This window comes from Typopeltis vanoorti, chromosome 4 (genome assembly GCF_054136105.1).
Source record: "Typopeltis vanoorti isolate ZY-2024b chromosome 4, IOZ_Tvanoo_1.0, whole genome shotgun sequence".
Lineage (NCBI taxonomy): Eukaryota > Metazoa > Arthropoda > Arachnida > Uropygi > Thelyphonidae > Typopeltis > Typopeltis vanoorti.
This window is the reverse complement of record NC_143552.1, coordinates 126,528,920-126,556,729: the sequence shown is the minus strand read 5'-3', so window position 1 is coordinate 126,556,729 and position 27,810 is coordinate 126,528,920. Positions and strand designations below refer to the sequence as shown.

The 27,810-nt window shown below is 35.5% G+C and overlaps 1 protein-coding gene across 1 annotated transcript in view; it reads left to right on the top strand.

Moving 5' to 3' along the window:
- P5CDh1 (delta-1-Pyrroline-5-carboxylate dehydrogenase 1) overlaps positions 1-27,810 on the top strand; it is a 280,792-nt gene that overhangs the window by 113,804 nt on the left and 139,178 nt on the right. The window contains exon 8 of the mRNA XM_090391995.1: positions 17,190-17,377. Within this exon, the coding sequence (XP_090248121.1) occupies positions 17,190-17,377 (188 nt within the window). The remainder of the gene's footprint in view (positions 1-17,189; positions 17,378-27,810) is intronic.

The following is a 27,810-nucleotide window of genomic DNA, read 5'->3' as shown; positions in this document are numbered from 1 at the left end:
TTAAATTATTTCAGGAATTTACAGTGTATACTGGAATATTAATTAAAAGAAACTTTAATAAATACTTCCTATATTTCAGCAATGTTACGTCGCCATCTTTATGGGAACATAAAACTATGACACATGCATGCAGGCACTACAAAAAGCAAATGAGGCAGAAGAGAGAAAACTAGCATTGTTCCTAGAGTCCTAAAAGGTGCCCCTCTAGTGGGCTATATTAGGTTATCTTGGCTGTTGGGCTGAAGTTCTCAAGATGCAATTCTAACTGCTTACTTGCAACTCAAATAAAGACTAAGTATCGCTTGATATAATGCCCCATTGACACTATATAACTGTAGCGTTTGGAATTTTTTTCTCTTGGCACCTTGTCATGTGCTTTTCCAGATCTACTAAACTTAAATACAGATCTTGGTTATATTCCCATGATTTCTCAACTATTTATCTTAAAGTTGAAAATCTTATCCTGACAACCTCTATTTGGCCTGAATCCAGCTTTCTCTTCACCAAGCTTTCCTTCCACAATCCTTCAAAATTTCTCAAGTATACTTGCATAAATCTTACCAGGAACACTCAGTAGGTAAATACCTCTGTAATTCTTACATTCAGTTTTATTTCCCTTTTTATATATGGGTACTAAGAGAGCTCTACTCCAATCATCTGGAATTCATTCCTCTGTCCAGGTGTTCTGAATTATGAAGTGCAGCCACTATAAAACACTGACCAGACTGCATGCCTGGTCAGTGTTTTTTACCACTGTGCTGTCATCACTGCTTGTTTCATTTAGCAATTTCTCGTAGAAATTACTCCATACTTCAAGGATATCTTTTTTTCTCCTGTTTTTATGTCACCTTGTCATCTTTAATTCCTTTTACCAGCACTCTTTCCTCCAATTCTGAGCTTTTTCAACAACCTCCAGAATATCTTGCCATCTTCCTGATATTTATTTTCTATGTTCTTACCAAAGTCTCCCCATGACTTTTGATTAGCTAGTTTTGCACAGTGTTTAGCTTTCTTGCATTTGTCTCTTTATTCTCTAAGACCAGCTGACTTACAAGACATTCTCTGAGACAAACAAGCTGACTTATTTGCCAAGAACTTTTGATATGCTTTCTTCTTTTCCTTCACTGCCTCTTTAACTTCCTATGTCCACCATGGAGTTTTGATTTTTCTTTCCTTGCAGACAACCTCACCACATGGTTGGCTGAATCAATCAATGTTTTCTTCAGGATTTGCCACTGAACCTCCAAGGCTTGGTTTCTGTTCTCAAACTCTTTCATTTTTTCTTGAATAATGTTTGTGTATTTTAGTCTACAGTTCACACCTGAGAGCAGCTCAAGTTTTATTCACTTTAAAAATTTCTTACATATTCTTTTCAATAGTAAATTCAGTTTTATATCCTGCTCAAGACTAAATGAGCACCAGTGAGAAAACATCACTATCAGCAATAACATAGTCAATGAGATCAAACAATATCTTGTTCTTTTAAAGTGCTTTTTACTCTATCAATCCACGTACATCTTGGTCTTTCTCTTGGTCTTTTCCCTGTTAACCTGCCAAAGAACACTTGTTTTACTAATTTTTCCTTTCCCATTCTGTTGAAGTGACCATACCACATGAGAATCTCTCTCTCTCTGCAAACACATTCCTGAATGCTGACAATGCCAAATTCTTTCCTAACTGTTGACTATCTTAACTATCAACTGCTGCCATTTATTTATTTCTACTATATCTTATGTTCTCAAACCCCATAGTCTAACAAATTTATTTGTTTTATGACTGCACCAGTTAGACTATGTATTGGGTGCAAGATTATAAGATTTGAAACTAAAGACAAAGCAGATATTGTTTGTATTTCCCACTTATATTAATCCTTACCTTCAATTAGTCACTTAATTATTGATCGCATAAATTTCTATCTTTTCAGGTTCGAAATTTTCAGAATGGTGTCTTGAACAGAATCAGTCCAGTGTGTTGTTCACAATCCATTTAATTAAATCAAATAGGAATATTTACAGTTTGATTCACATTAACATATATATATATATATATACAGGGTGTCCCAAAATTCACGCAAGATTTAAATTTAGCGCCATTTGTGCGGTAAAGTGTTGCCAATGAGAAAAAAAAGACAGCGTGACAGCTGACAGTTCAGGGTTATTAAAAATGACCACACACAGCGAAGAGAGTTCGTTGAATGGATTATGGAACAACAACAAGTGGATGCTTATTTTTCGAACAAAATCATCTTCAGCGATGAGGCTCATTTTCATCTTGATGTCTTCGTTAATCGAAAAATTGTCGCATTTGGGATTCAGAAAATCTACAAGTGATTGTTGAGAAACAAATGCATCCACAACGCGTCACTGTTTGGTGCGGATTTTGGGCTGGAGGCATCATTGGTCCATTCTTCTTCGAAAATGCAGCTGGCAAGGCTATTAATAACAGTTAATGGTGCTCGCTATCGCGACATGATAATCCAGTTTTTTGTGCCTAAATTGCAAGATATGGATGTGGACGACATGTGGTTCCAACAAGACGGTGCCACATGCCATACAGCCCGAGAAACAATTCAATTACTGCATGAGTCATTTCCTGGTCGTGTAATTTCCCGTTTTGGTGATCAGAATTGGCCGCCCAGATCATGTGACTTAACGCCGTTGGACTTTTTTCTTTGGGATTTTTTGAAGTCTAAGATTTATGTCAACAAGCCCACGACCACCCACGCCTTGAAGGAGGAAATTGAGCGCTGTATCAACGAAATTCAGCCACATTTATGCAAAACGGTCATGGAAAATTTCGACAAAAGAGTGCGTATGTGCCAGCAAAGCCGTGGAGGCCATTTACCCGACATGCTATTCCATGCATAACCCTATACTGTATACTTTATGAATCAATAAGAAATTGCAATTTTTAATTAAAAACCTGTGTTTTCTATCAAAATTACTTCTTGCGTGAATTTTGGGTCACCCTGTATATATATACACACAATTGCATTACAATTCTTTTGTTATTTTCAATTCTTTGAATTGAAAATTCAAACTTAGTTCTAAGTTTCTTCCTTTAAAGCTAAATCACAATCTAGAATATCCTGCCAGTCATATATACACAAACTGAACCATAAAGCGTGCCTTGAGTAACCTTAATTCAATATCAATTTACATTATCTTTTTGTACCCATAAACAGACACACTTGATGTACATTCTTTTTTCAGAATTATCACATACATAAGTACTTGCGATTCTTGTTCAGCATTGCCTTTTACATGAACCCTTTGTTCACACAACAGTGCTCCTTTTTGTCTTTCTTTCCTTCCTTCTGCTGGCTCATTCTTGATTTCCTGCTAAATTTCTTCCTTGTTTGAGTCATCGATTATTCCATGCCCTATAGGACCCTGAACATGGCAGCAATGTGCAACTCTTTCCTTTCAATTCCTGACATCGGACCTCATGTGGCGGTTGACCCTAGTAAGAGAAGGTTGAGAACCCTAAGACAAAGTCCTTCTTGAGGTCTTGCCTTATGTAGACCCGGATTTCGATTGCACACATGTGTGCTTCTCTTGAAACTTCCATTATATGGTCATGTATTGACATCCAACTATGATGATGTCACATTTTGCGCATCTTTTTTGAAATTGCCATATATGGCAATTCTTAGAATCCTTCACTATTCTTAGAATTAGACTTACTAATTAGACATGAGTTAACAGCATTACATGATGACATCATACACCACATTATTAATTTATTACAAATACAAGATTATTACAGACAAAATTTGACATTTCTTTAAGTGCAATCTCCTTAGAAAAATATGTAAAAGTGAACATGATAAGTTACATAGTTACATATCATGAGATATTTTATACAGCACTTGCAGAATGATTTGAATAGGCAGGAATTGTGGGCATAGGAAAATGGATGTCAGTTCAATGTCAATAAATGTAAAATCATTCACTTTGGCATGATTAGATATCCAATATTATATATTGGATATCTATCCAATATATAATATTGGATAATCCCACCAATATTATATTGGTGGGATTACGCTAAAATAAACTGATGAGGCTAGGGCTCTCGAAGTGTTAGTAGATAGGAAGTTGAAGTTCAGGGGACCATGTAGCAAAGATTACAAATACAACTCAAAAGGATGTCATTTTGCCTCTTTACAAGGCCTTGATAAGACCTCACTTGAACTATTGTGTGCAGATCTGGTCTCCTAGTTTCCATTGTGATTCTGATATAGTGGAGAGAATGCAAAGGAGAGTGTTAGAAATGATATCAGGATTATGGAATACTGATTATGAAGACAGATTGAGAATTTGTAGACTGCAGACTAGCAAAAAGGAGAAAGAAGGGTAATATGATTGAGACTTACAAACTTCTGAGAGTCATACAGGATTTCAATTGATGGAATTTTTCAATTTATGGAGGGTGGGGAAAGGACAAGAGGACATCCTTGGAAGCTGAGAATGAATGCAGATAAGAAGGAAGTGAATGATAGATTTTTCTCTCATAGGGTGGTCCGTGATTGGAATGGATGTTGTGAGTGCAAGCAGTATGAATGAATTCAAGAATAAGTATGATAGCTTGTACATGTAGTATGTGGCCTCACTTGATGAGTCCCTGACTCCCTGGAAGTCTCTCTTAATAATAATTTCCATATTTAATTTGCCATCTTCAGTAAAAATGCTGCCTAAATGGCTGAAATGTTTTACTTGTTCTCTCAGTTCTCTATTCAGGATACAGTTGATATTTCAGTGTTTCTGCCTATTTTCATTATCTTTGTCTTTTTTATTGTTAATATTCATACCAAATTTGTTACAACAGTTATTCAATTTAGTGCAGACTTGTACTTGATTTATTCAGAAGTATAACATCATCTTCATAAAGTGCAGAGCTAAGATTAGCATCACCAATTTTGATATCAGATTTATTACCACTTTCCTACATAATGTGATCTATATAGATAGTGAAGAACCCTTGTCAATTTCATACTGCTCAAAATTATAATTGCTTCCTATTTCAAATCCCCATATACTCTTGTGTTCCAAACCAACATGAATATATTACTGGGTGTGATAGCTTAGTTAATGAAACTTTTCTTATTTTTTGTATATTCTCTTCTCTGGAATTTGTGCCCAATTTTATCTTAAAACATTGTATTAGTAGACTAGTCCTTGTCTTGAAAAGAAATATGCAGGGTACTTACTGTTATTAGATTTGCTATTTTTTTCCATATTTTCCCAAAATATTGCTACATCTTTTATATAATGACCCCATGCCTGAAAAGTAATGAGCTTAGCATGTGCAGGCAGGTGATTAAGGAGAATATCTATTAATTTGTTTCTTAGAGTTGATATTGTATTCATTGGAAAAAAAACAGAATGGTGAAGAATGTTTTCCAAGGAACCAGAGGTAGATGAAATGAAGTTGGGTATGTTTGGAATTTCACTGTGTATCAGTATTGACCAGTGGCTACTCTAGTTCTTACTTGATTAGAAGAAAGTGGAAGAATGCTAGTAGCTAATTCAGTAGAGCCCATGAAAATGCTTATAAGAAGATACACGACACAGAAACAGAGTGCCTGTGGAAAAGTGGCTAAAGGGAGTCAGTCTGTGAGGGTGGTTATTTATTTAAACAGATCTCCCTCTTCTGTATATCATCAAGAATTCTTGAAATACTGTGAGAACAGTGTTTCAAGGTTGATGTATTTGAGATTTATGAAGTGTTTGGAATTCAGCAAGAGTGAAGTAATGTTTTGAATGAAAAAGAACACTTAAAGTTTTTAGAGGCTGAGGAAGCTATTGATGTAATACATTTGTGACAGGATAGGATGGATGTGATAGTTCAAGAAGCAAAAATTGATCTTGAAAGGATATTGGAAAATTATCAGAAGTAAGTGGGAGTGAAGTAGAATCTTTCTTGCAGGTAATAAGAGAGACCAGAGTTTTAATAACATTAAAGTATTCATTAAGTTGCTTCACCTGATTTGAGAATGATGAGATCAGATTCTTGATTAATGAGATCACTGGCTTCGAACACAATAAAAAACTTTTGATATTCAAAATAATCAACCTTTGCAAAATGCTAGCTCAGTAGACTAAATATTTTATATAGCATGTAACAAACACTTTAAATACGCATACCATCCATGGTTAGCTGCCAAGGATTTGTCTTACCAACGGCAACAAAGAATGAAACCTTTTCTTACCATCATCCATGTTCCTACTCATCAGCTTTCAGAATTGCTTTCCAAGCTGTTGTCATAAGTTGTTATCTATCTCACATAAAGAACATGACTGACTAGTTGTATTTATGAAAGATCTTTAACACATTGTCTTCTTCTTCTTCTCTCTTTCATCATCTATGTGGATGATGATGAGGCCGAATGAACTCTTTCCACTTCTGTCTGTCCCGGGAGAGTCCGAACAATTCTGTCCAGTTTCGTGTCACTTGTTGTGATTTGGTTTTCAGGTCCTCTTTTATTTTGTCTATCCATCTAATTCTGGGCTGTCCTTTGGATCTTTTACCTTCCATTGGTGTATTCAGGGCTTTAGATGGTAGTTTTTCTGTTCCCATTCTGGTCACATGGCCAAACCATCGCAGTCTTCTTTTTTGGATTTTGTCTATTATTGTTATTTCTTGTTTTAGTCGTTTCCTTATGTTTTCGTTTCTTAGTCAATCCAGCAGAGATACTCCAAGTAATCTTCTTAGCCAACCCATTTCAGTAACTAATAATTTTTTCTCTTCAGCCATTTTGAGATTCCAGCATTCCCTTCCATAGAGGAGTATTGGGAGGACCATTGTTTCATAGACTCTTACTTTTGTTACTTGTTAGTTGTTACTCTTGACTTCCATAGTTTATTAAGTCGTCCAAAAGTTTGGGATGCTCGACTGATTCGTCTGTTTATATTTTTTGTAATTTCACCATTGTACTCAATAACTCCTCCAAGGTAGGTGAAGTTTCCTACCTGCTCTAGATTCTTACTATCAATTTCAATTTTCAGATTGGTGCTTCTTTTTCCTATTTGCATAATTTTTGTTTTGTCTATATATATGTTTAATCCAGATTTTATACACTGCCCCTTTATTTTATCAGAAATTCGCTGTAGATTTTCTTCTGTGCTTGCAAGTAATGCAATGTCATCTGCAAATTTTAAATTTGTTACATTTTTCCCATGCATTTTGATTCTGGAGTCTTCATTGTTTAAGGCCTTATTGGTTGCTTCTTCCAGTGTAGGATTGAACAGGTCTGGAGACAGATTGCATCCCTGTCTTACTCCGCTCTCTGTGTGGAACCAGTTGGTTAAAGTGTCCTCCATTCACACTGCACTTTCAGATTTCTCATACAGATTCTTTATTATTCTTATTGTTTTGTTGGGAATTCCAAATCTTCCTTAGTTTTTCATAGTTCTCTTCTATGGATTGAATCAAATGCTTGACGAAAGTCTATGAAATTTATGTAGCAACTTTGGTTGTACTCTAGTGTCTTTTCTGTTAGCTGTCTTAAGGTGAATAGTTGATCAATTGTGCTTCGTCCTGGTCTGAAACCTGCTTGTTCTTCTCCTAGTGCTAGTTCTATATATGGCTTAATTTGTTTTTGGTGTACTTCCGTAAAAACCTTACTTGGAATATTGAGGAGACTAATGCCTCTGTAATTATTGCATTCTGTTTTATCTCCTTTTTTGTATATAGGAGTTATAACTAATTTGGTCCAATCAGTCGGCACTGCTTCATTTTTGTAGATCCTTTCAAATAATGTTTTTAATGGTTCCAAAAGTTGTTCCTTTCCTGCTTTTAAGAATTCTGCGTGTATTTGATCAATGCTAGGTGCTTTCCTAGTTTTGAGTTTTTCTCTGCTTTGTGCTGTTAATTCTTTGGTAAAGATATATGTTTCCTCTTCCATTTCAGTGGCTGGAATAGTAATATCCTGGGAGCTGTTTTTATTATATAAATCTCTGAAGTATTCTTCCCATCTGGCCATTCTTTTTGTTTTACTTTCAATTAGTTGTCCCTCTTTGTTTTTGATCATTATAATGTTTGTTGTCTGTGTCTTACTAATTTGGTCTATTTGTTTATATAATCCATGAAGGTTATTTTCTTTTGATAGCTTTTCTGCCATTTTGCATTTTTCTTCTAGCCAGTTATTCTTGTTTCTTTTAACTAGTTTTCTAATTTCTCTGGTTAATCTATTATATTCATTTCTGTTATAGTTCTGTTTTAGTTTCATGCTTTTCCTTTGATCGCTTAACCTTTTTACTTCATTCGAGATCCAATCCTTTTTACTTTCTCTTTCTGTGTAACCTATTGTATTTTCTGCCGAATTTAATATTATTTCCTTTAATTTGCACTAATGTTCTTCGATGTTTATATTCTGTTTTGGTAGTTCCATCAGGTTTTTATCTAGTTCTAGTTGGTATTTTCTTAAAATATCGTTGTCTTGTAGTTTTTTTACATTAGTCTCCTTTTGACTCTAAAAGTGTTTTCAGATTTTAACTTGATTCTTCGATTTGCTAATACTAGCTTATGGTCTGATCCACGATATGCAGAAAAAGATCTGCAATTTAGGATACTTAATTTCCATCTTTGGTTTACAATAATATAGCCTATCATGTTCTTGGTTTGTCTGTTCTGGTGATATCCATGTCCATTTTCTTTGGTTGTTTAAAGAGAGTGTTGGTTATTGTTAGACTATTATTTGAGTAGAAGTTTAGCAGTCTTTTGCCATGTTCATTGCTTTTTCCATACCCAAACTTTCCGATTACTCTTGGCCTGGTATCCCAATCTCTGCCTACTTTTGCTTCTGATGATGTCGAAGTTGGTGAGTATACTTGAATAATAGTCAGTGATCCGATCGATGTTTTAAATCTTGCTTTAATTATCCTAGGTGAGATAGGATTGTAAGACAATAGAGAGTTTTCAGCCTTTGGTTTTAATATGAGTGCTACTCCTTCTTGGTGTTTGTTGTCCTCCCTGCCTGAAGTTAAGATTTTGTACTACTGTCCATGGTGAAATTCTCCCTTTCCAGTCCATCTGGTTTCGCAGAGTCCAATCACTTCCCATCGGTAGTTGTTTAATTCATGCGGTAATATTTTCAATGCTCCTTCCTGGTGAAGAGTTCTTACATTCCATGTTCCTATGCTTGTTATGTTTTTCCTGTCTACTAGGTGATGTTTTGTTCCAATAGCATATTTTTTGCCTTCACTATCTTGGTTCCCTAATAGTGGGCGCGACCCTTGTTTGACCGGGCGACAGTCGAGCCAGCATGTATCTTTAGGTTAGTTAGAGTTCATTTGGTTTCGATGGTTAAGTTTCATCACGTGTCAACTACCACTCCTTGACCTGAATTCATCCACTCCTAACATGAAGTACAGATGCTGTTTGCATCCGATCCACCGAATACATTCACTGCTTGAGATTGCCATATCTGGCTACCCTCACTTAGTTTAGCCTGTGGGTTGACACAGTTTACCCGGGTGTGGCCATTACCAGTTTACAGTAGCTTCTTGGAGCCATAAGTGAGAGTTGGGTGTCCAGTGAGAACCAATCCATCTAAACCACAATTACATGCGACCATCCAAGTGGAGAGGTACTATCTCTCCTCGACACCCCATACACCCCATTGTCTCTCTCTCTCGGATCTCCTCGTGTCTGAGGACTCGTGACCTTCCTGATGATGCTTCACCATTTCTTTCTCTCCTGTGCCTCTCTTATTGCTTGTTCTAGTTTAAGTTTTTGGTCAATCCACCTGTTGGGTGGTTTTCCTGTTTTTCTTTTCCCACACGGTTTACCTTTGGATGATTATTTTTTCTAGGCAGTTGCCTTCCCTTCTACATATGTGTCCAAAATATTGCAGTATTCTCTTTTTGATTATGTTTATCAGTCTTGTGTGGCTATTCAGTTCTTCTAGAATACTTTTGTTTGTTCTCTTTTCTGTCCAAGACACTCTTAACAATCTTCTCCAGCACAAGAGCTCGAACGCCCCAATTCTTCTTCTGTCATCTTTTGTCATAGTCCAAGACTCAGAAGCATAGAGAAAGATTGAAAAAAACTAACGTAATTAAATAAAAAAAAAACAAGCTTAATTTTTGTCTTTTTGGAGATGTGCATGTCTTTCCAGATATTGGTTAAATCAGTCATTGCTTTTTTAGATAGTGCTATTCTTCTTATCTCTTTTTTACATCCATCTTTTTTTGTTATCATCACTCCAAGGTAGTTGAAATGGTCGACAATTTCAATTCCTTCTACATCTATCTCTTCTGCATTGTTTAAAATCATTATTTTCGTTTTATCCTGATTTATTCTTAAACCGTGGCTTAGGCTTTCCCATTCTAATTGATTCAGGATGGATTTTAATTCCTGTTCTCTTGTTGCTATTATCACTTCATCTGCATATCGTAGGTTAGTGATTGTTGGGCCACCTAATTTAATGCCTCCATTCCACTTTTCTAGAGATCTTTTCATTATAGTTTTGCTGTAAAGGTTGAATAGTAATGGTGAGAGTATGCATCCTTGTCTTGATCCTTTTTCAAATTGGAATGCAGGGGACAGTGAGTTTTCAATTCTTACTGTTGCTTGATTTCCTTGATATAAATTCTTTATGAGGGTTATTAGATGGTTTGGTATTCCTGATTCTTGCATGATATCCCATAAGATATCCCACCTCATGCAGTCAAACACCTCATACACCCCATTGTGAATTACTATAAATAGCACCTGTATCACTTCATTATTCACTTTACAAAATTTGAAAGTTTTCCTTTTGCTTTGAGCTTATTTTTTTTATAAAGATTACATTTCAAATATAATCCTGTCTTTTAGGCTTACACGGTGATCCGAATACATTTTGGAAAATTATGGAAATAACTACCGTGTTTGAGTAAAACTTTAGTTTAATATAGACTAAAATCCACTTTCAACGTTTCGACCTTTATATCAAGGTCATCTTCTGGAGCATATGCACTATATACAGAAAACAAGCTACACTACGATCTACATGGTTTGTTAAAGTTACTGACCAACCATTACAACAATTATTGTCCTGACCTCTGGCAAAAAAAAAAAAGAAAATACATCAACGCTAGAGTCCTATTATTAATATTATCTACTGGTTGTAAAATTACATTGGGAACAACAACAAGTCTGTTGTGTGTGTGTGTGTGTGTGTGTGTGTGTGTGTGTGTGTGTGTGTGTGTTAACACCATGATGATACATATACATTCCAACCAGTTGGTATGGAATGGTTTCCAATACTGGCTGAAGTTGCCTAGAGTCCTGATGTATGCTGGATACTACGTATTAGGTAGGCTGAATGTGTGCCATCCAGATTCTTGGAATTTTCATGCCGCCATTATTGTTGATATTTGGGTGGTTTATCAGAATTTCGCAGGCTTCCTTAAATTTTCTCTCACACCAGGTTTTAGTATGGTGTAAAGAGCGGGTACTTTTCCAGTTGATTTGGTGTAAGGAGTTGAGAGCATGATCTGAGAGGCCTGCTCACCAAAATGGTTATATTTAATCTGTCTTATGTGTTCTTTCTTACTTATAGGGATCGTACGTCCTGTTTCACCATATACGGTAAGTTACAGGTGCAGTGGATGCACTCCAGGATGTGCTAAAGGAAGGAGAGGATCCTTAGAGGAGTTGAATATGTTTTTAAGTTCAGTAGGTGGTTTAAAGGTGGCATTGAGGTTATAATGGTGTAGGATTCTGTTGATTTTTTCCGATAATCCTTTAATGCATGGGATGGCATTGGTTTTACTGTAATCTAGATTCTTTTTTGTTGATGTTTTATGAAGTATTTTATTGATAGTATTTTTGTTATAGTCATTATTTATGAATATGTCGCTGATGATTTTTAGTTCCTGTTTCAGGGTTTGCTTGTTGGAGCAAATTGTTATAGCTCTGTATTTAAGGGTGTTAATGACTCCATATTTTTGTGATGGGTGGTGGTATGAATTAGCATGTATGTATTAGCCAGTGTGTGTGTCGGTTTGTGGTAGACCGTGAAGGATAGACTGCCTGAAGGAAGACGTGTGACCAGTGTATCTAGGAACGGGAGCGAGTTCTGATTTTCAATTTCGATGGTAAATTGTATGCGTTCATGTTGTTTGTTCAGATGGCTAAGGAATGTATTTAGTGTTTGTCGTCCATGCGGCCAGATAACGAACACATCGTCAACATATCTAAGCCACACTGTAGGTTTTAGAGTGGCGGAATCAAGAGTACTTTGTTCAAAAGTTTCCATATAGAAGTTAGCGATTGGGGGGAATAGTGGTGAGCCCATGGCTATACCTTCTTTTTCTAGGTAAAATTTATTTTGCCACACGAAGTAACTGGACCGTAGTATGTGGGCAAAGTGGGCAGTAATGTCGGGTGGAAATTTGTTCCGTAGTAGAAGGATTGTGTCATTGATTGGGACATTTGTGAAAAGGGCAGAAACGTCAAAACTGACTAATAAGTCATCTTTGTCGAGTGGTGTGTTTTTAATTTTGTTTATAAAGTGTTGTGTGATCTTTATGTAGGAGGGGGAATGACCTACCAGCTCCTTGAGTGTTGATGCTAATTTCTTGGCTAAGTGGTAATTAGGGCTATCTATTCCTTCCACAATAGGTCAAAGCGGCAAATTTTGTTTGTGTACTTTCGGGACACCATATATTTTGGGAGAGCGGGCGTAGTGGGGTATAAGTTTTTTAACCGTGTCTGATGGCCATGAAGTGATGGACTCGAGTAGTTTCTCTGTTTTATTCTTTATCCTGTTTATTGGGTTATAGTTTATCAGCTGATAGGTGCTGTTATCAGATACTAGTTGATTCATCTGATGGATGGAAGTTTACCTGTCAAGGACGACAGTGGCATTGCCTTTATCCGATTTCATTATAATGATGTCGTGGTTGGCTTTCAATGACTTTATTGCTGCTAGTTCTGTTTTTGTAAGATTGTTATGTATGGTTTTCTTATTGTTCAGAACATTGCTGGTTTCTAATTGTATTTTATCGGCTATATTGTTGGGTAGGGACCTAATGCCTCTTTCTATGTGGTAAATAAAATCCGATTTATTGACCTTTTTAGGTGCTATTGTGTAGTTAAGGCCTTTTTCAATAGTGCAAGTTGGCCGCTATTTAAGGCGTGGCTTGATAAGTTGATCACATGGTTCTTGCTTGCAGGTGGTCGCTTTGGTGAAGCAGGCCTCTCAGATCACGCTCTCAACACCTTACACCAAATTGACTGGAAAAGTACCTGCTCTTTACACCATACTAAAATCTGGTATGAGAGAAAATTTAAGGCATATGCTCCAGAAGATGACCTTGATATAAAGGTCGAAACGTCGAAAGTGGATTTTAGTCTATGTTAAACTAAAGTTTTACTGAAACACGGTAGTTGTTTCCATAATTTTCCAAAATGTATTTCAAATATAAAGGTAAAATATAACCACTAGAGCAGATGAGCAGTCCTGTTTCACTGTTTTTGCAAATTCTAATAGAATTTGATTATTCTCTTATATTTTTCTTCAACCAAATGATGATTTTAATTTCTGGATATGTTTGCTTTGTGTTTCTGCTCTGAAACTGGATATAATGTTTTCTGGATGAAATTTATCTATTGAAAAAGAAATCACTAATATGTTACCATTTCTTGATCACTTAACAAATTGGCTTCATGGTTTGATTTCAGCAAAATTTTCTTTACTTTTTAATTTATAGAAAATCACTGCTACAGGAAGATATAAGAATACCCACTACCTTATTGATTAGAGCTTAGATCAGAATATCATCAAAACCTTGGTAAATGAGTGAGTGAATAGTCTGTTCTATAAATAGTTTCATAACTGGATATAACCATATTTAGACATGTCTTTCCTTTAATGCTATAGTTAAATTGTTTCTTTAATTCTATAGCATTTCTATAATCAGTTAGATGTTAACAAAGTGCACTTTAACACACTTTCATTTAAAAATGTTCATCTCATAACCATTTTTATGTTCAAGGAATATCAAAGAAAATCACATTTTAAAGAAGTTTAGTTATTCTGCCTCCTTGTCTTCAGTTCAAAAGTTAGCTTTCTGTCCATCTACCAAGACTGAGATTTGTTCATGTAATTTAATCATTATATCATTCATTCCTTCCTATATCATTAATTTCTAAGCAAAAAATATTTGGTTACCATCTCAAGGACGGGAACTGCATTTTGTAAAAGCTGGTGCTGTACTAAAGCTCAAATATAGAATCTCCTATTTTTCAAGCTATGATTATTATTATATTGCTGTATTGTCTTAAATAATTTTATACCATTCTCTAACAATTTCTGTAAATCTTTATTGGTTTGTATCTGATGTTGCTCATTCAAACATCATAATTCTTGTAGATAGGCTTATACATTCATAACACATGACTATTAAATTATTTAAGGAATTTACAACGTATACTGGAATATTAATTAAAAGAAACTTTAAACCTCCTATATTTCGGCAACGTCACATTGCCATCATCATGGGAACATACAACTATGACACATGCATGCAGGCACTACAAAAAGCAAATGAAGCAGAAGAGAGAAAACTATTGTTGTTCCTAGAGTCCTAAAGGTGCCCTCTAGCAGGCTATATTGGGTTGTCTTGGCTGCTGGGCTGAAGTTCTCAAGATGCAAGTTTCCCAAATTTGGGGCAGTCTCATGCACCCAAATTTGTTGAGGTTAGAAAGTTTTTTTTAGAGCTGAGGCTGATTCCATGAATAATCTTTCATATTGAAATTTGCTGTGATGTATTAACATGGCTTTCTTCCAACGTATTCTGTGGCAGGTATCCAGTGCACGGTCTGTAAGCCCTGAGTGGCTGTACTGGTGAAACCGGATGTAGTCTTTGTATTCCGAAATCCTGACATTTGCTGTCCTGCCTGTTTGGCCAAAGTAGGACAGTTTACAGCTGCAAGGAACCTGGTATATATATACCCCAAGTAGGTCTAGGGAAAGTTGGTCTTTGGTGGAGCAGATAAGGGATGTAGGCTACAACCACCATACTTTGGGGGTTGTAGCCGTTGGCTACATCTCCCAAAGCGGTTAGGGCATTGTCATCTGAACAGATTAATTTTGCCCTGTTTTAGAGTGTTTTTTTTTAACCCCATATTGTTGAGGGGATTGCTAGTGAATGTATCTGCCTGTATGGGTGGGTTTTCTGTAAATAGAGAAAACCAAGGATCCATCAGGCTGGCGAGCGACTAGAGTGTCTAGGAAAGGGAGACTGTTGTTTTCCTCTTTTTCCAAGGTGAACTGGATTCTGGGGATGTTGGTTGTTTAAGTGTGTGTTAAGAAGAAATGGAGTGCAACTAAGCCATGTGGCCAAATAGCAAACACATCATCAACTTAGCATAGCCAAACAGTGGGTTTTTGTGGGGCTAAGTTTAAGGCTTTCTCTTCAAAAGTCTCCATAAAGAAGTTGGCCAGGGGTGGGAAGAGTGGCAAACCCATGGCTGTTCCCTCTATCTGTTTGTAGAATTTTCCTTGTCAAACGAAATAGCCTGAGTTCATTGTGAACTGAAATAGGGCTGAGGTATCGGGAGGAAACGTGGTATCCGCAACCTTCCAAACCATATCGCCAACAATATCAGATTAGATGTAGCTGGTGTTCTCACCAAATCAAGACCACCGAAAAGCAACCTATCAAAAGGTGACTATAAAGCTCTGCAAGAAATGAAGAAAAACACAGAAATAATAATCACCAAAGCGGATAAGGGAAATGCTACTGTGGTTCTCAACCAAACCGACTACACAAGTAAGCTTAATGCTTTTATTGTTAGATCAGGCTACCTACATAAACAAAATTTGCCATTACGTCCCATAGTAATGATTCCCCCACATTCAAATAAGCCAAACATTTAGCCAAAGCACTCACACTATACTGGCAATACACCATTACACATAAAAAAAACAGCCCACTTCAAAGCCAGTATAGAAAACCCTCTCACTCCAACATACTGACATAATGGTCAGTTTTCACATCTCCTCCCTATTCACAAATGTCCCACTCAAGGAAACCTTAGAACTCATCCAAACCAAATTTCCTCCTGATATCTCAGCCCTATTTCAGTTCACAATGAACTCGGGCTATTTCGTCTGGCAAAGAAAATTATACAAACTACTAAAAAATATTAAAACCAGTTAACCACCCCCCCCCCCCCCCCCCTTCATGACAAACATTACACTAAATCCATCACCATTCCCTATATCCAGGGCACCTCTGAAAAGTTAACCAAAATCTTAAAAAAATGCGACTTGATTTCTTGTTACAAACCATATAAAAAAATTGGCATCCCTTATCCGCTCCACCAAAGACCAACCACTTCCCCTAGACCTACCTGGGGTATATATATATACCAGGTTCCTTGCAGCTGTAAACTGTCCTACTTTGGCCAAACAGGCAGGACAGCAAATGTCAGGATTTCGGAATACAAAGACTACATCCGGTTTCACCAGTACAGCCACTCAGGGCTTACAGACCGTGCACTGGATACCTGCCACAGAATACGTTGGAAGAAAGCCATGTTAATACATCACAGCAAATTTCAATATGAAAGATTATTCATGGAATCAGCCTCAGCTCTAAAAAAAACTTTCTAACTTCAACAAATTTGGGTGCATGAGACTGCCCCAAATTTGGGAAACTTGCATCTTGAGAACTTCAGCCCAGCAGCCAAGACAACCCAATATAGCCTGCTAGAGGGCACTTTTAGGACTCTAGGAACAACAATAGTTTTCTCTCTTCTGCTTCATTTGCTTTTTGTAGTGCCTGCATGCATGTGTCATAGTTGTATGTTTCCATGAAGATGGCAATGTGACGTTCCCGAAATATAGGAGGTATTTATTAACGTTTCTTTTAATTAATATTCCAATATACGTTGTAAATTCCTTAAATAATTTAATAGTTGAACATTATAATGGATTACTAGTATAGTAATTAAAAGTTAATTTTACTTAAGCTCATGTCTTGCTTTCTTGTCATTTATAATACTACAACCAAAATATTAGTTTTCCATGTTTTACATAACAAAATGTATTGACAAAAAATAGATTTCAGTACAGATATTCCATCTACTCATTTTAAATGGTTCTAAAAAATATTATCAAAATGGATGAATAAAGTTCTTAAATTTTGAATTATATTGAATAACGTGTATTTTTTTTTCTTTCTAAGGGAAATGTTATTGTATGGAAGCCATCAGATACAGCTATGCTATCTAATTACCTAGTATTTAAAATATTCCAAGAAGCAGGATTTCCACCTGGAGTCATAAATTTTTTACCAGCTGATGGCCCAGTTTTTGGTAATGAAATTACAGATTCCTCACATTTAGCTGGGATTAATTTTACTGGAAGCGTGGCGTAAGTATGAAATATAATGTAATGTATTTTGAAAAAAAGAGCTTAATTTCCTTTTCAGTGCACTCTGTATTATCTAAGTCTCAATTAACCAAATTACAAATTTCAGAGCTGCTTAGTTCAGCATTTTTTACTACCAGAGGTGTAATGTCTGTCCTCAATATTGGTTATGTTGAAAGTTTTTTCACTTGGTTATACTATAAATTAAAGATGTCAAGAAATTATATTCTTGGTTTAATCCTTTATCCAAGTGTTAGCAAGCAAAGTTCGCATGAAGTATCTTCATGACTGGGCTACTTGATTATAGAGGCTGATAACTTCACATCAATTGCTTTAGTATGCATTAATGCAAAGAACATCCCCTTTTTTATGTGTATAATGCTATTCATTATGGGAAGGGCCACTACCCAGACCTCACAATAAAGATTTTTGATCTTTATTGTGAGGACCAGACACACAAAAAAGATATCAAAAAAGTAATGCAGAAGTTATATATTTTTCGTAAACAAGTAGTGAAAAGATCAGACTTCAATAAAGGTCGAAACAAGTCTGGGTCATAGCTCATCCCATAACATAGCATTATACATCTCCAAAAGAGTATGTGCTTTGCATTATGGAATACTAAGGCAATTGATGTGAAGTCATTAGCCTCTATATATAAGTAGCCTAGTTGTGAAGATACTTCATGGGCAAACTTTGTTTGCTTACACTTCAATAAAGAATTAAACCAAGAATATAATTTCTTGGCATCTTTAATTTATAATATTGGTTATGATTAGTTTGTTTTGCATATGTAGCCTGTGTGAGATAAAATTGATAATTGTAAATTTTCACTTCATTTTTAAACATAGTCGTCATTAATTTCCTGATATGTACCGCAGGGGGATTTTCAGGTTACTAGGTTCAGGTTTCAGGGAAAACAGTGTTGAAAAATGAAAACAAATAAATATTTTGTTATTTATTTGGTTTCTTTCAAAAAATCAAAAAATCATGTATAGAACCAAGAAAACATAAAATGGAAGACAGCGAAATTATCATCATCATCAAATTCCTGCCATGTACCCTCAAGGGGTGTACAGGATATGATAGTACTACATGAAAAAATTACATCATTATTAATTTCCTATCTACAATTTTCCTCCAAATCAGTCTGTTACTTGTCAAGACTCCAACATTATCAGATCTTATATTTCTATCGTCTAAAGCACTTTGTACACTATCAATCCACCTATATCTTGGTCTTCCTCTAGGTCGTTTTGCTGCCAACCTGGCAGAGAACACTTGTTTTGCTAATCTTTCCTCGCCCATTCTGTTTTAGTGACCATACCACCTGAGATTAGCTCTGCTAACACATTCCTGGATGCTGACAATATCAAGTTCTTTCCTAATATCCTCATTTTCAATATGATATTGCCATTGATGCCATCTGTTCATGCCTATAACCTTTCTCAGGACTCTCATATCTGTGGTCTCTAGTCTTTGGTCAAGTGTTTTACTTCTGACCCAGCTCTCAGATCCATAAGTTAAAACTGGTTTGAACACTGTCTTGTACACAGCTAATTTAGTGTTCCGACTAATTTCTTTCTTATTCCATATGAATTTATTCAATTGACTTCCCACCATACCAGCTTTGCTGATTCTGTTGTCTATTTCTATATTTAATTTACCATCTTCAGTAAAAATCGTGCCTAAATAGCTGAAATGTTTTACTTGTTCCACAGGTTCTCCATTCACAACACAGTTGACATTTTCAATGATTCTGCCTATTTTCATTGTCTTTGTCTTTTTATTGCTGACCTTCATACCATGTCTATTACAACAGCTATTCAATTTAGTCAGAGAATCTTGCAGACTTGTAGCAGATTTATTTAGAAGTATAACATCATCCGCATAAAGCAAAGAGCTGACATTAACATCTCCAATATTGATATCATGTTTAATACCACTTTCCTTCATAATGTGATCCATATAGATAATGAATAACAGAGGGGATAATGTACATCCTTGTCTCACACCAGATTTAACATTAAACCATCTTCCTGTACTTCAATTCTTACTGCTGACTTACAACTCAAATAAAGACTAAGTATTGCTTGATATAATGCCCCATTGACACCATATAACCGCAGCGTATTGAATAGCTTCTCTCTTGGCACCTTGTCATATGCCTTTTCCAGATCGACAAAACTTAAATACAGATCTTTGTTATATTCCCATGCTTTCTCAACTATTTGTCGTAAAGTGAAGATCTGATCCTGACAGCCTCTATTTGGCCTGAATCCAGCTTGTTCTTCACCAAGCTTTTCTTCCACAATTCTTCTCAACCGTTTCTCAAGTATACTTGCATAGATCTTGCCAGGAACACTAAGTAGGGAAATACCTCTGTAATTCTCACACGCAGTTTTATTTCCCTTTTTATATATGGGTACTATGAGAGCTCTACTCCAGTCATCGGGAATTCGTCCCTCTGTCCAGGCTTTCTGAACTATGCAGTGCAGCCACTGTAAGACTCTTATACCACCATACTTCAGCATTTCTGGTCGAATATCATCTACTCCTGCTGCCTTTCCACATTTCAAGCCTTTGATGGCTTTTTCTACTTCTAGTATGGATATGTATTTCTGACTGCATGCCTGGTCAGTGTTTTTTACCACTGTGCTGTCATCACTGCTTGTTTCATTTAGCAGTTTTTCAAAGTAATTACTCCATACTTCAAGAATATCTTTTTCTCCCGTTTTCATGTCACCTTTATCATCTCTAATTCCTTTTACAGCACTCTTTCCTCCATTCTTAAGCTTCTTCAACAACCTCCAGAATATTTTGCCACCTTCTTGATATTTATTTTCTATATTCTTGCCAAAGTCCTCCCATGACTTTTGTTTAGCTAGTTTTACACAGTGTTTAGCATTCTTGCATTTGTCTCTATATTCTCTAAGAGCACAAGCTGACTTATTTGACAGGAACTTTTGGTATGCTTTCTTCTTTTCCTTCACTCCTCTTTAACTTCCTGTGTCCACCAGGGAGTTCTGATTTTTTTATCCTTACAGATAACCTCACCACATGCCTCTCTGGCAGAATCAATCAATGTTTTCTTCAGAGTTTGCCACTGAATCTCCAAGGTTTGATTCCTGTTCTCAAACTCTTTCATTTTTTCTTCAATAATCTTTGGTGTATTTTAATCTACAGTTCACATCTGAGAGCTGCTCAACTTTTATTCGCTTTAAAACTTTCTTACATGTTATTCTTTTCAATATGAAATTCAATTTTATCCTGCTCAAGACTAAATAGTGATCACTTCCAATTTCAAATCCTCTGTACACTCTGGTGTCCTGCACCAGGGAGAAAACATCACTATCAACAATAACATAATCAATGAGACTTTTCTTATTCCTAGCCTCTTCTCTCCATGTGAATTTGTGCACATTTTTATGTTGGAACATGGTGTTAGTAATAACCAGTCCATGTCCTGAGCAGAAATCCAACAGATATTTGCCATTATTATTAGCTTTGCTCTTTTCTCCAAATTTTCCCAAAATATTTTTGTATGTCTCACAATCATTTCCTACTCTGCTATTTAGATCCCCAACAAGGACCAACTTTTCATTTTTCATTGTGTCAGTTGCTTTTTCTAAAGCTTCAAAAAATTCCTCCACTTTTACCTTAGTAGAACCTTCTGTGGGACCATAGGCACAAATAAGTCTCATTGTCCAGTTCCCCATTCTCATATTTGCCCACATTACTCTATTTGAGACTGACTGCCATTCAAGAAGATTAGCCTCGTATTTTGTGTTGAATACTATGGCTACTCCTTCTTTTCCTTGATTGTCATTGCCTGAATATAACATTTTGTATTTATTGCTCAGAAAGATCTCACCAGTTTTGGTCTTTTTTGTTTCAGTTACCCCTATTATGTCGATCTGGTACTTATCTAATTCCTCAGCTAGCTCCATTTCTTTGCCATTCAGGCTTCTTACGTTGATAGTACCGATCTTTAACTCTGGTGATGAAATTAATAATCATAAATTTCCTGATATGTACCCCCCAAGGGGATGTTCAGGTTACTACGATAGCACTACATGATTAAATTTACATTATTATTAATCTCCTATCAACGAGTTTCCTCCAAATCAATCTGTTACTTGTGAGCACTCCAATATTGTCATATCTAACATTTCATGCTTCTAAAGCACCTGTGACCAAATCAATCCACCTAGAGCTTGGTCTTCCTCTGGGTCTCTTTCCTGCCATCTTGATATCAAATGCCTGTTTTGCTAATCTTTCCTCACTCATTCTACTTAAGTGAATCTTAGATTAGCTCTGCTGACACATTCTTGAATGCTAATAATGTCAAGTTCCTTTCTAATATTTTCATTTTTAATATGATTCTGCCATTGATGCCATTAGTTTGCTTACCTAATTTTTTTGTAGACCCCCTCGTATGTGTGATTTCTAGTCTTTGCTTTATTTCTAACCTAACTCTCAGATCCATAACTTAAAACTGGTTTGAACACCATCTTATTTTCTGCTTGTTTGGTTTATTGGCTATTTCTGTCTTATTCCATATAAATTTATTCAGCTAGGTTTCCACCATACCAGTTTTGTTTATTCTTTTGTCTATTTCCAGATTTAACCTGCCAACTTCACTAAAAATTGTGCCTAAATAGTTGAAATATTTTATTTGTTCTATAGGATCTCCATTCAGAATGCAGCTGAAGTTTTCTTTGCTCCTGCCTATTTTCATAGTTCTGATCTTTTTATTCAATTTAGTTAGAGAATCTTTTCCTTTAGTGTTACACAGTGATTAGCATTCATTTTACACAAATTATAAACTCTACAACCATGTTATAAATAATTATTTTATTTTATTTTATTAAAATAATTATTTATAACATGGTTGTAGAGTCCATAATTTGTGTGAAATGAATTAGTTAGTGAATCCTGGAGACTTGCATTAGATGTGTTTAGGAGTGCAGCATCATCTGCATAAAGCAACGAGCTAAGTTTGACATTTCCAATTCTAATATCAGGCCTAATGCCACATGCTTTCATAATGTGACCCATATAGATGATGAATAAGAGTGGAGATAATGTGCATCCTTGTCTTACCGCTGATTTTACATCAAACCTATATTTCTTTAAATTCTAACTGCTGACTGACAGCTTAAATATAGACTATGTATTGCTCTGTATAATGTTCCATTCACCCCATATAATTTAAGTATTTTGAAAAGCTTTTCTCTGGGCACGTTGTCATATGCATTTTACAGATCCACAAAACTTAAATGCAGATCCTTGTCATATTCTCAAGATTTCTCAACTGTTTCTCATAAAGTGAAAATCTGATCTTCACAACCTGTATTTGGCCTGAAGCCAGCTTGTTCTTCTCAAAGTTTTTCTTCCACAAGCTTTCTCAACCTCTTTTCAAGTTTGCTTGCATAAATCTTATCTGGAACACTTAGTAGAAAAATTCATCTATAATTTTCACATTCAACTTTATTCCCTTTTTTTTTTATAGATGGGTGCTATGATAGCTCTGCTCTAGCCATTAGGAATTTGACCTGACCAGGCCCTCTGCATTATGCAATGTAGCCACTGCAAATCTTTTATACCTCCATATTTAAGCATTTCTGGTTGAATGTCATCTACTCCAGTTGCCTTTCCATATTTCAAGTTTTTGACAGCTTTTTGTTCCTCAAGTATTGATATGTACTCCTCTTGAAAATTTTCTAGTACAGTAATGTCAATGATTGGTTGTTCATTTAACAGTGTTTCAAAGTAATTACACCAGATGTCTAGGATATACTTATCTTCAGTTTTCATGTCACCTTTATCATCTTTGATTCCTTTTACAGTACTCTTTCCACCATTTCTAATCCTTCAGAACATTTTGCCACCTTCCTTATATTTATTTTCCATAGTCTTACCAAAGTCTTCTCATGACTTTTGTTTAGCTACTTTTACACATGGCTTAGCTCATTTACATTTTTCTCTGTATTCTTTTTGGACATCTGTTGACTTATTTGCTAGGAAGTTTTGGTATGATTTCTTTTTAATTTTCATCCCTATATTAGAAGTGTTCCAATTAAGCTATGTTGCAAAACATTTAATGGTATGAAGCTTGATTTGAAATACTTATTTCATATCAGTCTTATTATGCCAACTGTAAAAGATATATAAAAGATATATATATATATATATATATATATATATATATATATATATATATATATATATATATATAAGATTTTAAAATGAATTTAAACTTTTCATGATGTAACAAAATTGACATTGCAGGTACATTTGTATGCTTATAGAAAGTATACAAAAGGAACAATATATAATAAACATCTATGGCATCATTAATATCGATATTATTTTTTGTACCAAAAAGTTTAATTTCATAAATTTTTTTGACTTCTCTCTGGATGTATTCCTGCTCCTGTGCTCTCAAAGCATTATTTCAATTTTCTTTCACTTATTTATATCAGAAACGGTTGCAAAAATCATTCAGATGGAATTAATATATTCCTAAATACATGGGAAGAAAGAATAAGATAAAATATGAATTAATTTGCTAAGTTATACTATAATTATTACATGGGTAATTATATTGGAGTCAGGAGATTCATTACAGAAGACTCATTATTTTCACACTAACCATTATTCCTGTAATGCCCTGGTAATGATAGCATCACTGGAGAAATGATTAAGTATGGTAGCGAAAGTATGATTCCAAAAATGCACCAACTATGTAATATGGCATGGAAAGAAGGGAAAATGCCAGAGGAGTGGGTGAAATCAATATTAGTGACATTATACAAGAAAAGAAATAAGCTAGAATGTAAAAATTATAGAACAATTGCTTTGACAAGTCACCTTGGTAAGGTAGTGATGATGATACTGACAGAAAGATTGAGAACACAATTGGAAGCATACCTTGCAGATGAGCAAGCAGGATTTAGGAAAGATAGAAAGGAAATAAGCTAGAATGTAAAAATTATAGAACAATTGCTTTGACAAGTCACCTTCATAAGGTAGTGATGATGATACTGACAGAAAGATTGAGAACACAATTGGAAGCATACCTGGCAGACGAGCAAGCAGGATTTAGGAAAGATAGAAGTACAATTCAACAAATTTTGACAATGCAGTTAATAGCAGAGAAAGCTAGGAGAAAAAACAAAAACATATATACCTTCTTTGTTGATTTTCAGAAGGCATTTGACGGTATCGACCAGAAAGTGACATTAGCAGTGCTAGAATCCTATGGAATTGATAGAAAACTAATAGCTATATTAAAAGATGTGTATAAGAATGCAGTTGCAGCAGTTAGAATAGGTGATGATTTGGGGAAATGGTTTAGAACAAGCAGAGGTACTAGACATGGGGACCCAATATCACCAAGCATTTTCATTGCACATTTAGAAAGAGCAATGGATAAAAGGCAGAAAGATGCAAAAGGAATATCAGTATATGAGATGAGAATTAACAATCTGAGATTTACAGATGACATTATTATTATTGAAGAAGATGAAAGAGAACTACAAAAAACATTGAAACTATTAAATGAGGAAGGAAAGATATTTGGACTTGTTATGAACTTGGAAAAAACAAAGACAATGGTATTTGGTGAGAACATAGAACAAAAGATACAAGTGAATGGAATTGATATAGAAAATGTAGAACAATTCACATATTTGGGAAGTAAAATGGCATATGATTTGGACTGTAAAAAAGAAATAAAGATCAGGATGCAAAGGGAAGAACAAATCTGAAGGCCATGGATAACATATGGAAAAGTAAAGTGATCAGCCTGCAAACAAAACTAAGAGAGCTGGAAACATGCATCTTTAGCGGTGTACTGTATGGATCTGAAATGTGGATGATAAATAAGGAATCAAGAGAAAGAATTTTGGCATTTGAAATAACAGGAAGATTTTAAGAATAGGATGGGTACAGAAAATTACAAATGAAGAGCTCTATTGGAAGATACAGCTAAAGAAGAATCTAATGCAGAAGATTATAAAATGAAAGCTGCAATTATTTGGACACATCTGCAGAATGAGCGAGGACCAGAAGATAGACATTCATGTTTGGCATTATGTATGGTGTAAACAGAAGAGGTAGACCATACAGAGAACAGATAGACAACATAAAGGACTGGTGTGGAATGGGTGTACAGAAACTGTGCACTGGACAAAGAAAGGTTGAAGAAGATAGTGAAGGAGGCATCAGACACCAACGGGCAGTGAGCCCATGGTTTGTGATGATGATAACCATTATTCACACACTACCTATCGTATCTCTTCTTGAACTCATTTAATGACAGAGCACTTGCAACCACCTCTGGCAACCCATTCATCACCCTCCAAGCACAAAATCTAGTTCTAACTACACTCTCACAGAATTTCCAGTAGTGACCCTCATTCTCTCCCTTCCTGGAAAAAAATCCTCATTATCAGGTCTCTAAAATCCCTTTAATAACATACTTCTATCATTTTTCCTGTTTTTCACTTATCAGCTAGTTTTTGAAGCCCACAGATCTTTAATTTATTCTCCTAGATGGTATTCCATATACTGCCACAGTGTTCATCACTCACCTTGATCATCATTTCTTTATCCCATAGCATTATTATTACTGCATGGGCACCTCTATAGAGTCCTAAGACCAATTGTGGGGGATCCAGACTTTCAACATGCCTGTTGTACCTCCTTGTATAGGTTTGCAGATAACCTTTTGTGGGTATGAGCCACATAAAAATCGTTCCAGTGGAAAAATTGGCTTTTCTTTTTATATATATATATATATACAGGGTGTTCGGGATAAATTTGACATATTTATAATTAATTATATTTTTCCGTAAGTTACATGTATTAACACACACTTCTCTTCATTTAAAAGTTTGGACCCTTCTTCATTCATATACAAGATGTCAGAAAGGATGGATAGCTGGAACCCACCTGAATCATGGAAGAGAATAACTTGTATCATGATGATTCGTGCCCGCCATCAAAATAAGGATATTATGACTGCTGCCCAATGCTCCCTGAATACAGTAAAAACAATCAGGCATGAACTAGAGACTTGCAATGGTGACTACGAGGATGTAGCAAGAAGAAAGATCCCTAGCAGACGATCTGATTGCGTTCGTACAGCAGAATTCCTCGCAAATCTGCAGGAACAGGTGTTGAAGAACCCTGGCATTGGAATTCGGGCTTTGTTCGTGGAGTTGCTAACTGTAGTCAAGCCCTGGATAACAAGGGTAGCCAATGGTAGGCCGTATGTATGGCAGCAGGATTCGGCCCCTTGCCACACCTCTGGGAAAAGTCAAAAATGGTTGTCTGAAAATTTCTACGACTTCACCGGTCCAAATGTTTGGCCTCCAAACTCCCCAGACCTTAACCCCATGGATTATTTTGTATGGGGCGCAGTTGAAAAAGACACCAATCGCACTTCCAGTAATACAAAAGCCCAGTTAATGGATAAAATTAAAACAGTTTTTGCGGCCCTTCCCAGGGAGACTGTAGCATCAGCTTGTTCGAGGTTCCGAAGCAGAATTGAAGCTGTGATCGATGCTAATGGTGGTTATTTTGAGTAAATCTTGTTGATAGTATTGTAATTAACTCTGCCTGTAATGTTTTTTTGTCAATTCATTAAATTTAATAGATACAAAGAAGATTTTCTTTTTCCTTACTAAACTGTCAAATTTATCCCGAACACCCTGTATATATATGTATATATCTAAATTTTTTAAAGTTTTTATCTTAAAAGTATAATTCCTTTTTTTTCCCAGTTAGGAAATTACAATCTTATTAAGGATTAGGAGATCAGTATATTATATCCAACATGTTTCTTTCATCTATGCATAAGACAGTTGCAAAAAAAGTGTACAATAATGATCACTAGTGCTTAGAAAAATGGCATGATTATGAGACACTTTCATGATACAAAGCATGACTTTTAAATTTCTTAGTATATAAAAAATAAGTTAATTTCATACAATCTGTACTCGATTTATTAAGACATTAGTCATTCATTTTTATAATTTTTGTTTCTTCCCTGTTCCTAATCTTATTGTTATAATTTAATGTGTCTACTATAATGATAACCTGTTGATATTTCCAACAAGGTTAAAAATATCGATAATATAAATTTTGAGGTAATGGAACAGGAATGTTTCGGTAATTGTTCTGACTTCAAGTGCATGCTATTTTTACACACATACACAAATTCTGTCTACCCCCTGCAGACATAAATTCACTGATATCAGAAATCGTTAAGAATAAATCATGCTAGGTTTATTTATTGGTGTGACTTTTGAATTATTCTAGAATGTGATGGATGACAAATGCAGATATTGTAGGTGATGCTTTGTCCATGATTAAAGGAATTATATAGTCAGGTGATCAAGTGCATTATCATAGAAATTAAATTG